Source organism: Canis lupus, chromosome 3, assembly GCF_011100685.1.
Source record: "Canis lupus familiaris isolate Mischka breed German Shepherd chromosome 3, alternate assembly UU_Cfam_GSD_1.0, whole genome shotgun sequence".
Taxonomy (NCBI): Eukaryota; Metazoa; Chordata; class Mammalia; order Carnivora; family Canidae; genus Canis; species Canis lupus.
This window is the reverse complement of record NC_049224.1, coordinates 72,872,704-72,884,787: the sequence shown is the minus strand read 5'-3', so window position 1 is coordinate 72,884,787 and position 12,084 is coordinate 72,872,704. Positions and strand designations below refer to the sequence as shown.

Sequence of the window (12,084 nt, the reverse complement as noted above, 5' to 3'; positions counted from 1 at the left end):
GTGATTAATATCAACATACAAAAGTATTTTCCTTTTTTTTTAAGATTTCATTTATTTACTCATGAGAGACACAGAGAGAGGGAGAGACATAGGCAGAGGGAGAAGCAGGCTTCCTGCAGGGAGCCTGATGCAGGACTCGATCCCAGGATCCCAGGATTACGCCCTGAACCAAAGGCAAATGTTCAACCACTGAGACACCCAGGTGCTTCTTTGTTTTGAATTTATTTCTTAGGAGAATCCTAAGGGTGAGATGACTGAGTTAAAGGTGTGAGCATATTTAGAGTTTTCATCCACCATATTTACATTTTAACACTCAAGCAGTAGGGCGCCACTTAAAAACTTCTGTTATATACATGTAGAGGCTGTTCATTATTACTCAGGGAAACCCAAAGAAAAGAATTTGCTCTCAAGCGAGAAAGTGCCAAATCACCCATTTCTCTTTTCCAGTAAAACAGAATACTAATGAATTACTTTCGGAAGAAAATTTCAAAACATTACAGAACACTCAATTGCTTCTTAGAGCATAAATTGGAGCCTTCTTATCTCTATACTTAATTTCTTGTAACACTGTAGTCAGCAGTGACCTCTTCCCCATTTCGTAGAAAAGAAAACCAAGGAAGAGAGTGGTTAAGTAACAGGCAGTATGGTTCTCATCATGTTTGCCAAGAGAACTGCGTATAGTCAGCCACTCAGTCATTGTTTGAGTTAGTAAATAATTGAGTAGTTGTTGTAGGTGACCCCGTTAAAAAACCACTAGTGAATAAGTGCATGAAGAGAATATTGTCCAAATTGGGGGAGGGTGAGTGGAATTAATTGGCTCAGATAGACCTCCTGCTCTCTCTCTCTCTCTCTCTTTTTTGCATTATGCTTTATTCATTATATATTTGTATAACTTGCTAACTTGAAAGCATGGTTATTGTTTGTGACAACAGATGGGAATAGGAGGAATTTCAATGGTTTCAGTTAAAAAAAAAAAGACGTGCTCTTGCAAGTGAAATATTTGTAGTGGTGTGCAGGAGCCTGCCTGTACTTATTTGCAAGAGCCAAATGTAATATTTCCAGAAATTTTGCAATTTTGTTAAACACAGTTGCCATTAAAAATTAAATTCTATAACTTACAATTAAATAAGTTATGTTAAAAATAAAGGTAATAAATACTCAAAATTTACTTCCTAGTTCTTTACTACATTTTACTATTACCAATGTTCTTTTTTTTTTTTTTTAAGATTTTACTTATTTATTCATGAGAGATGCAGAGAGAGAGCGAGAGAGAGTGAGAGAGGCAGAGATACAGGCAGAGGAAGAAGCAGGCTCCACGCAGGGAGCCGGACATGGGACTTGATTCGGGGTCTCCGGGATCACACCCTCGGCTGAAGGCGGCACTAAACCACCGAGCCACCGGGGCTGCCCTATTATCAATGTTCTTGAGCTTATTTCCATTTATCTGTTTGATAGAAACATTATATAATAGTGTGCTACTGAGCATCTCTTTCCAACTTGCATTCAAGTTTGTAGCTTGAAACTGGCCATTATAGGAATATTTACACCAAGGAAATTGGCAAACACTATAAATCAGGCTCCCTACACTTTTTTGAGGAGAGGCTATTAAACATTTTATCAGTATACCACTGAGGGGCTACGTAAAATACAAATATGGCAACTAGGCAATATGTGTTAAGAAGCGTTAAAATGTTCATACATTTTGATCCCTTAATTCTATCCCTGGGATAGATTCTTTTTTTTTTTTTTTTTTTTTCAACCATCAGTGGCATTTTATTTGGAAGTTTCTATGTATTACATAGGTGTTAACTTCCTTTCTCTTACTGTTCACCCCCCCCCCAAAAAAAAGATCAGAAACACTTAAAAAACTTAACATATAAAATCTCTCATCTAGTTTCTCTAGACTTAGGTTAAAAAAAACTTAAGTGGTGCCTCTCCTTTATGACAATACTGCTTTTTAAGGAGAGTTCATAGTCTGTCCTTATGCTCACTACAGATTTCTGCTCCTTTCTGGGGAAAAAATGGTCAATGCTTCTTCTTCCTTTTAATAAACTCCTTTCTCGATTATTACACATTATCATTCCCCACTTGACACCTTCTTAGAAACTTGATTGTTGGATGCATTTTTCATTTGGCAAAAATTCAATGTGGCTTTGCGTGGGATGTCTAAGTGTCAGAAACAGCAGTGTTGATGTTCTGGTTTTGAGAGGGAAAATATATATAGAGATGGATACGTTCCTTGGAAGAACAAATATAGGAGACTGAAATAGGGTGTGCAGAGAGTTAAGAAGGCTGATAGACACTACTTGGTTTTGAATTCTGTGGCCGTCAGCCACTGAAGACTGCAGTGTAGAATATAAATCTCTGCAGAAAAGAAGTTTGGTTAGGCACTATGAAATGACAGAGTCGGCTTCATTTTGTTCCAAGTGTATTAGAACAGACACACGCAAGGAGGAGCAGTATGCTCATTTGCAATGAGCGGTTCCCTGTGAATGATCATTTATGAGCATGTCTGCAAATGCTCTGTCAACCTAGGCACCACGGGAAGAGAAAAGAAGCATCCTCCTAAAATATACTTCCATCTCTAACTCACTTAAGACCCCAGGTCTCTTTAGCTCTGTGATTTGCAATGCCAAAATGAAGTTTAAGTACGTGTCTTTCTAGGTCATCTGGAAGCTAGTTCACTGGGCCATCTCAGAAGATCTGGGTGTGCCCAAGACAGCAGCAAGCCTACCCAGAAGGGTATGCCTTAATGATCTTCACATCGTCCACAGGGCGGTCCTGAGAGTTGGTTTCCACCATTCCTACTCGATTCACCATTCCTATACCCTGGCACACGCGGCCGAAAATGGTGTGCTTGCCATCAAGCCACTGGGTGGGCGCTAGGGTCACAAAAAACTGGCTGCCGTTGGTGTCTGGCCCTGCATTGGCCATGGCGAGGATTCCAGCCCCCGTGAATTTCAAGTCTGGATGAAGTTCATCTTCGAACTGCTTACCATAGATAGATGCACCACCTCGACCTGTCCCTGTTGGGTCACCTCCCTGGATCATGAAGTCTTTGATGATCCTGTGGAATTTGGTGCCATTGTAGTAACCTCGACGTGCCAACTCAGCAAAATTCTTACAGGTCTTCGGAGCATGCTTCCAGTATAACTCCAGCACAATGATCCCCATGCTGGTCTCCAAGTACACGTTGGGCGGCTGCCAGGAGTCTGGGGGGATCGCCGCCATAGCGCAGCAGGCGGGATCCCTGGGATAGATTCTAAATAAATAATTCAAAGAAGGAAAAAATAATATGCAGGAACATTGTCACTCATAACCGAACTAAGGAATAATGATTCTGGCAGCATTTAACTCCACGGAATACTTTGTAGTCTTTAAAGGTAAGGACTTTATGATAGTTATTACCATATATTTGGTATGGTGTTAAATTAGAAAAACAGGATTAAAATTTTCACTTATATTCTGATTTTGTTATGAATGAAGATAAAACATGAGTGGAAAACAATGCAAGCATTTAGTGTGTTAGTATGGCAAAATGATAGAATTTTGTTTTTATTTCATTAATTGGAGTAGTGGTGTGTGTGCATGTAAAAATTGTGGAGAGGGCATGTAAATAAGTGATTGTAAGTAGTTTCAACATTTAATGGGAATGTGGACCAGATGAAGTTTGCCTTTAACATGCAGATATGTACTATAGCTCTCTGGGCAGGGTATTGTAAAGGGAGTTTGGACCCAGGCAATCCGGAGTGGTGGATGATAAAAGAGTTTCTTTCTTTCTTTTTTTATTTTTTATTTTTATTTTTTATTTATTTATTTTTTTCTTTCTTTTTTTAAAAAAGATTTATTTATTTATTGAGAGAGAGTGAGAGAGACTGCAAGTGCACACACTCATGAGCAGAGAAGGGGAGGGTGTAGAGGAGGAGGGGCAGAGGGGTGGGGAGAGGAAGGGGGGGTAGAAAGGGGTAGGGGAGGGGCAGAGGGAGAGGGAGACAGGCAGACTCCCTGAGTCTGAGAAGGGAGCCGGATATGGGCCTCCAACCCAGAACCCTGAGATCATGACCTGAGCTGCAATTAAGAGTAGGACACTTAACTGACTGAGCCTCCCCAGGGACCCAATAAGGGGGTTTCTTTAGGGCAGCTCAGGAAAGAGGAAGTAGTGACTGGCTGAGTCCTGGAGACTTGCTAAGGTAGACTGCAGAGGCTGGGAAATAGTCCAGAGAAAATCAACTGGTAAAGCCCAGAGAGAGGAGAGAACATTTCTCAGGAAAAGACAGGGAAATGCTGACCTCAGAGTTGAGCAAGATGGAAAGGAAAGCAGTTCTATTTAGATCTGAAAACAAAAGGACTCAAGCTAGAGAGGAAATGATTCTTTTCAATCATGGATTCTCAAATTTTAGTGCATTTACAGGTCATCTGGATGGATGGGGGTCATGTTAACAAATAAATGCAGCTTTCTAGGTTTCACCTCTGTGGATTCTGATTCAGTGGGTCTGGGGATTGACAGGAATATTCATTTTTAACAAGTCTATCCACTCCATAAAGTTTTTTTTTAAATTTTATTTATTCATGAGAGACACAAGGAGCGAGGCAGAAACATAGGCAGAGGGAGAAGCAGGCTCCCTGCAGGGAGCCAGATGCGGAACTCGATTCCAGGCCCTGGGGGTTATGAACTGAGCCGAAGGCAGACAGACACTCAACCACTGAGCCACCCAGGCGTCTCTCCATAAAGTTTCTGATACAAATGATCTGCAGATTATACTTTGAGAACATTGTCAGATTGAAGATTGGATCGGCCAAGGGAATGTGTGTGTGTGTGTGTGTGTGTGTGTGTGTGTGTAGGGGGTGAGGTTGTTACCTTGAGGCTTAGGATCTAAGGACTTATGTTGTAAAGGGGTATGACAACCAAGAAGAGCCAAAAGGGATAAGTTATTGTATTGAATATGTAGAGGAGGCTGCACTTATACCACTCCTTAAATATATATAGTTTATACCACCAAATTCCCTTTCACAGTGAAATGACTTTAGTGAGGCATTTGGGCCAACTGGAAGTAGCTGTGAATGAGGGAACTACAAGGGGATAGCACAGAGAGCAATGGTCATAGGGAGGGTCTAGGACCCCACAAACATTCTATTTCAGACTACTGGGAAGTGGTAATTAAGAATAAATGTGAGTAGAGTAAGCAGTGCTATGTCCAGAAAGTATTTTGAGCCTCAGTTATGATAACATTACATTAAAGAAGGAAAGAAAGTCTAAGTTTTTGATGAAATGTAGTTCTTTATATATGGAATTTTAGCACTCAGAATAGTAATAACACTTAAACATATGCCATAACAACAACAGATCACAAAATAAACTTAGTGACATTGCAGTAACAGGAGCCATTCATTGTACTGAGATTATCTGCCGCACTTGGATTTAGAAGAACGTTAATGATTGTAATAGACTCTCAAATAGCCTTTAATACCGTGGGTTCTTCCAACTTTATACTGAAGATGAATCTTTTACTTTAAAAAAAAGTTTCACATTTCTTATCATCAGGGTCACTAGTCTCTTGGGACATGGCATGACAAATCAAGAATAAATCACAATCCTTCTTAGCACTGTAGACACAACTCAGAATCTGTGGGATGTGTAAGGGTGCACATCCCCACTCTCCTATTCTCCACTTAAAAGAGTTTTGCATGGACTGATTGGCTTATACTTCAGCATAGTGTTTCCTAATAACTTCAACAAACTTCTTGAGAAAAATTTCATACAGGAATGCAGGAACACGCACACTTGCCATATAACTTTAGGGGACTTGGGGGGCCTCTAAAGCCCATTCAGGCTTCCCACTTGTCCAGAGTCCTCACATTAAGAACTCCTGCCTCAGAGGTTTCAATACAAAAAAGTTCTGATTATTGCTGATGCTGGATTCAGCTGCCAAAGAGAATTACTGACTTTCCAGTTGATGGTTAAAATGAGGACAAGATGGTAGATGTATGTGTAGTTTTATATTACTGGACCCTTAACTTGAGTAAATATGTGGATGTGGAGGTGGAGTTGGTTTTCAGAGTATATACGACTCACGTTCTAAGTCCTTAATTTTGAATTCTCTTATGTGAAGCCAGAGTTAGTTCCCATTTGGGAAAGCACCCTCTCAAGTTCTACTTTAATGTCTGATTTGTGATCATGTGGTTCCTTTTGAAAATACAGGCAGGTTGTAAATATTGACACGGCCAACTCCAGGGTATAGTGACTAGTGTGGGGCCAACTGATGCCCCTCGGTGAATACTGGATACCTAGTCAGGCTGCTTTTTGGGGTGAAAAGCAGCAGCTGGTGTGTAATGTGCTTGGTTCTGAGTGCAGAACCTATGTTTAGGTTTTCCTATCTGAAGCTGATCATCTGTTTGGACCCTGATAGCTTTGGAGAGAAGTCCTTTTCCTTTGTAGCCTTAAACCACAGAAGCCCAGTTAGCCCTCCTTTGTTAGTGGGTACCTGACTTGCAATTTGGGGAACTAGTGTTTTTGGTAGGAAGATCATGTCTTTGTTAATCTCCTGTCTGCTTGGACTATGATAGGGGTTTAGGCAGGGTCTGGAGATACCGGAAACCTAACTGCTTGAATTAGCCAATTCTGTTGAAAGTTGATAAGAACGTATTATTGTGTCATGTTAGTAGAGAGGGCAGATACAGGGTGGGGAGTGAAAATGCTCCCCATCTTCAACCCTCCGGAGAAAAAATATGTGTAATTGGCTGCATGAATTGTGAAATCTGAGTCAGGCTTCTCTTGGTCTTGTGTAGCATAAGGATTCGAGGTAGAAAAAGAAAATCTATGACAAATAAATTCAAGTAATTAGTGCAGGTCAACTGCTACAACCAGTTTAAGTGTTGTTACCCATGGCAGGGTCTCCTACCAATTTCAATTCAGTGTATTCAATGCAGTTGATTTATTTTAATTTTAATTTAATACGTTCAGTGCATTTTAATAATAATACTACATCATAGAATACTCAATTACAGCCCAGGGAACAGAAATAGCTCATGTACACCAGAGGTCAATAGCAAACGTCCCACCCCTCCTGTCTCCTAGAGATTGCCCTCCTTGTGGCGTCCTCACACCTAGCCACCTAATTGTTAATGCAAGGAATTGACTGGCATGAATCTCTCCCTTAATGACCTTTCTTTCTTTCAGTTGATCCTTTGGAAAAGGACCCCTACTTTTCCTTTGCTTTCCCCACTGCCATTCCAGCTGATGCCTTTTGAAGCTCTCCAAACACACAAATCTCAACCTGAACCTTCTCAGTTGCCACAAAAATTTTTTCCTGTCTTTTTCCAACTGAAAATGATCTCAACCATGATTGATAAGTGTAAGAATGCCTGTGATTATGCCTTCTAACAGGAAAAAGGAAAGCAATATATTTCTTTTTTTTTTTTTTGAAAGCAATATATTTCAATTCAGATTTAAATGGTGTAAAATTATTGCCATCAACTACTACAAAAACCCTTAAAATATTTAGAAATCCCCTTTGGTATACTTTCTTTGGCTAAAACCTGATTTTCCTGAAGTCCCAATATCTTTGGGCAGTGACTTGCTGAAATTTATATCAGTAGTCTCTCTCTTTCTCTCTCTTCCTCTGGTTGTGATAAGGGAGTAGAAGAGGGTGTTGGACGTACATACAGGAAATAGGAGGGGAAAAGGCAGAAAAGTCTTACATGTTGACAGTATCACAATTTCCTATGTCTGCTGAAATAATATTGTCACTATATTCCTATACTTAGAATATCTGGTAATATAAGAGAGATATTTATAATAACATGGACTTTAAAAATATAGTAGTAATACATGTTCAATGTAGCCAATGTAGTGTGTAACTTTTAATTTAAATATAGGTGTTTAGGGACGCCCAGGTGGCTCAGTGGTTGGGTGCCTGCCTTCAGCCCAGGGCGTGATCATGGAGGCCTGGGGTTGAGTCCCTCATCCGGCTCCTTGCAAGGAGCCTGCTTCTCCCTCTGCCTGTGTTTCTGCCTCTCTCTCTCTCTCTCTCTCTCTCAGTCTGAGTCTCTCATGAATAAATAAATAAATCTTAAAAAAATAAATATAGGTGTTTATATTTTATTTGTAAGCATTTAATTATATTTTTACATATAAAATATGCCCTCATGCTAGTACTTTCCCTCCAAAATGTGCAGAATATACAGAAAGAAGCCCAAAGTCAGCATTGCTTCCTAACGGAAGAGGAATACAGCTGATGGTTAAACGGATCGCTTGAATGAATGAAGGGCCAGAAACTATGGTATCTTTGACCAGTCCTATAGCTACCTTCTCTTCATCCTCTCTGTCTCAGGAAAAGCAAGTTCTAAATGTGGACAGCGGCAATGTTTCTCTTCAATTCTAGAGCCATAAGAACACTTGAGAGTTTTCTGTATGGCAGCAAAGTTCTATGTAAAACCTGGATCAGAAGTTCAAAACCCAAACCAATAGTTTTGGATTTCCCCAAGGGCTACCCATTTGACATGTCATCCAGGAAAGACCCAACATATAGATAATATGGAAAGAAAAATAAAAGTTTCTCTTCCAACAGAGGCTAGACACTTGTGGTTTTCAGTGTAAAAACTAGATTGTGCAACTGTACTCATGAGAAAAAATCACCAACACTTTCAGCTTTAGCTGATGTTCAATTTTGTTTTCTACCTTGGACCAGCCACGCTTATGAAGTTATATTACTTTAAAGCTTCCTCTGGTTAGCTGGGCCTTTCTGTAGAGGCTGTAATGATCATAATTTAAAAATCTTCCTGCATTCCTTCATGCTACTTGGAATTTAAATGTTAGTGCTCCTTCCATTGTATATTTGGTTACGACTAGTTTTATTTCTCAACAGGTATGTAGCCTCATTATTTTATCTGTCGATTGTAATGACTTTTCTTTCTTTTGCCAATTTTGAGAGTGCTTAACAATTCTTAGATTGTTAACAAATGAATTACTGGGGTATAATGCAGGATAAATAAAAAAATCAGTTGCCTTCACAGTCTTTTAAAGTTTGATCAGGAACCTTTAAATTATTATCAAGTTTTTCCTTTTTTCTATAAAATATTGGCCAAAGGACTATTTAGAAACAGTATCATCAGCCAGTCAGGGAAAAAGAGTCGAATGATCCTTTTTTCTCACTACTTAGTAGGCTCTGTTCTAAATCATTATTTTGGCTTATTTTAGATGGCTGAAGAAAGGCCTCTTTTCAAAAAATTGCAAGGAACTGGGCAGTAGGAATGAAGAACCTTAAAATGTTTATAGCCTTTGACTCCTTCTAAGAGTTATTCATAAGAAAACAGTATTTCATTACATTATGAAAGCTTTTCAACACAAAAATTTTTTTATAATAGAGAAACCTAAAAATCACCTAAAACGTGCAACAGAAAGGATGATTAAATAAATTATATTTAAGTCTACTAAATATTTATTAAAATATTTTTTGAGGGATGCTTAATGATAAGAAAAAACCTAGGGTATAAAATCATATATTTTTGCTTAAAGAGGCCTATATTTATTTTTTATACATAAATTCAGAATGTGAAAATAAACCAATATATTAAAAATTATCATCTAGTGTGTGGTAAGACTACATATAATTTTAAAATGTTAAAAAAAATAAAATAAATAAAATGTTTTTGATTTTTCTTGTATTTTCTGTAATTAACACGTATTATTTACATAATAAAAAGCCCCAAGCTCCTTATTAAAATACAGTCAATTTATGGCGTTATGCTAATAATGAAACTAGTAAAATGATTTTGATATGAGAGTTATTTTGACATTTTGAGGGCTTTGAGAACCCTAAACCTATAATTAAGTTTTATCTTTTAAGATTTAGAGGATCTTTAGATTTAGAGGGATCTCAAGTCTCTTATATTTTAAAACTTGACAAGCCATAGAAAAATCACTTTTAATGGGAGATGTTGGAGTTATTAAATAGGTTTGTGAGTGGATCATGTTTTTAAAATAAGAGAGAATTAGCTTCAGCTATAATAAAAATTTAAGCAAAGTATAAAACATGCAATCGATGAATATAGATGACTATTTAAAAATTTTTATCTGAAAATATTCCCAAAGGTATTCTTTAAGAGGCACATTTTCCTGATGCACCTGAATATTTAATTTAAAAATAATTGACTTTTAAAAATTTTGAAAGGCATGCCTACTAGGCAAATCATAAATGTATTCATTCTGGTATAATGTAAGAAAATTACCTTGTAGCCTTTCATGGCCATTTTTCTACACAATAATATATCCAAATGTTTATCTGTCTTAATGCCAAACATTATTTGGAACCTATTTAAATTATTTCAAAGTTGATTAGTTTAGCAAAGAAGAGAATTTTCCTTTTAAACGTGAGTGAAATTTTTAATGTTTGATTTGTGTAATATTCTTAGTTACATTTTTTGTTTATTTTTGTGTGTGATTGTCTCTGGCTTTGGTGTAACAATTAACTCATGATCCTGTCAGGACAGCTATTGTTCGTGAGACATAACTTACAGATTAGTAATGATTTCAGCTGCAAGTTATACAATACTTGGCTAACAGTAACTTAAGAAAAAAAAATCCCAATTAATTTCTCCCATATAACAAGAAATCTGGATGTCTCCCTCTATCTGTCATGGGCTCAATGGCTCAGTGGCTCAGTAATACTGTCTCTGTAGTTCTCTTGCCTTTCCTCATGGTTGCAAGATGGCTGCTGCAGCCTTGAGCCCTGTGTATTCATCATCCATTGAGAGTGAGCGTGTGATTGTTGGGCTGGATGGAGATGGAGGGAGGCTAAGTTGGCAGGGGCTCTCTTTTTTTCTAGGAAAGCCAAAAGTTCCCCACATACCTCTCAAACAGGTAGCAGCTTCAGTGTTGCTGCCAGAACTGGGTTACATGTTTGAGGCAGGTGGAGAAATAGGAAATAGAATCATTATAATTGCCTTAGACCATGCATTCATAATGGAGAGGGAGGGACAGGGATAGGGTGGGGCTGGGGTCAGGGTGGGATAGGCTGGTGCTAATGATAAGGTAGAAAATAGAGTTTTTTTGGTGGGGAGAAGAGGCATAAAAAAAATCTTACTTTTTTAATGTATAAAGATGCACAAATATAAGCAGATATACATATAATTCATAACCAGACATCTACATGGTATTAGAATTTCATGAGTGTAGTGATTAGGAAAAAAGTGTCTAAAAATGTCCTTGGGGTGATCATGGAAAAAAGGAAAAAAGGCTGAAGGGTGTCTGGGAGGCTCAGTTGGTTAAGTGTCTGCCTCCGGCTCTGGTCATGATCCGGGGGTCCTGGGATCGAGTCCTGCATTGGGCTCCCTGCTCAGAGGGCAGCCTGCCTCTCCCTCTCTCTGCCCCTCCATCTTACTTGTGCTCTATTTCTCTCTCTCAAATAAGTAAATAAAATCTTTTTTTTTTTTTTTTTTTAAAAAAAAGGTTGAGAAATCCTGGCCTAAACCAAGCATGATCCATTCCTGAGGCTTTGCACATAGTCTTACAAACAAAATTGGATTCTGTTACTAATAACAAAGGGAAGCACAGATATTGAATAGAAAACTAACAATCCCTATCACGGACGATGTCATAAATTAAATTAATGAACAACTTCCATGATCTTGTCATTGGCGGTCTTCTCTTATTTGAGCTATGCATTTCTTAAGGAACTGTGTCTTATTCGTCTTCGTGTATTAGTACACAAGGCCCTCCATACATATATTTTGTACATTGAATGGAAACTAACAGCTGTTTTATAGCTGGACCAGTTATCCCTAAACATTAATTCCAGCTTGTCTCCCTACCCCAAAGCCTCCAGCAGCTTTCCAGTTGCTTACAGGCATGAGGTCCACCTTGTCCTTCTTGCTTCCTACCACTTCCTCAGCTATTATCTGGGGTCTCCTCGCACTGATCTGCCTGGCCTCTAAACACATCTTTGGTCTCCCGTTATCTGTGCTTTCGCCCATGCAGTCCCCTCTCTTGTTAACCATCAAACTCCTTTCCCGCTGGGGCTCTATTCGGAGTCCCTTCCTCTGGGAGTCCTGAGGTGATTCCACTTGCCTGCAAGGCCTCTTCCTTCC

General features: G+C 38.7%; 1 protein-coding gene across 1 annotated transcript; it reads right to left on the bottom strand.

The window, feature by feature from the left end:
• Nucleotides 1–1,832: 1,832 nt before the first annotated feature.
• LOC119876148 (peptidyl-prolyl cis-trans isomerase-like 1) lies at nt 1,833–3,246 on the bottom strand. Its single transcript, XM_038533445.1, has one exon. The coding sequence runs from the start codon at nt 3,229–3,231 to the stop codon at nt 2,731–2,733; it is 501 nt and encodes a 166-aa protein (XP_038389373.1). The 5' UTR covers nt 3,232–3,246; the 3' UTR covers nt 1,833–2,730.
• Nucleotides 3,247–12,084: the final 8,838 nt, after the last annotated feature.

Excerpts from the sequence above, each read along its gene's own strand:
- LOC119876148 (XM_038533445.1), bottom strand. The coding sequence starts at position 3,231 with ATGGCGGCGATCCCCCCAGACTCCTGGCAGCCGCCCAACGTGTACTTG.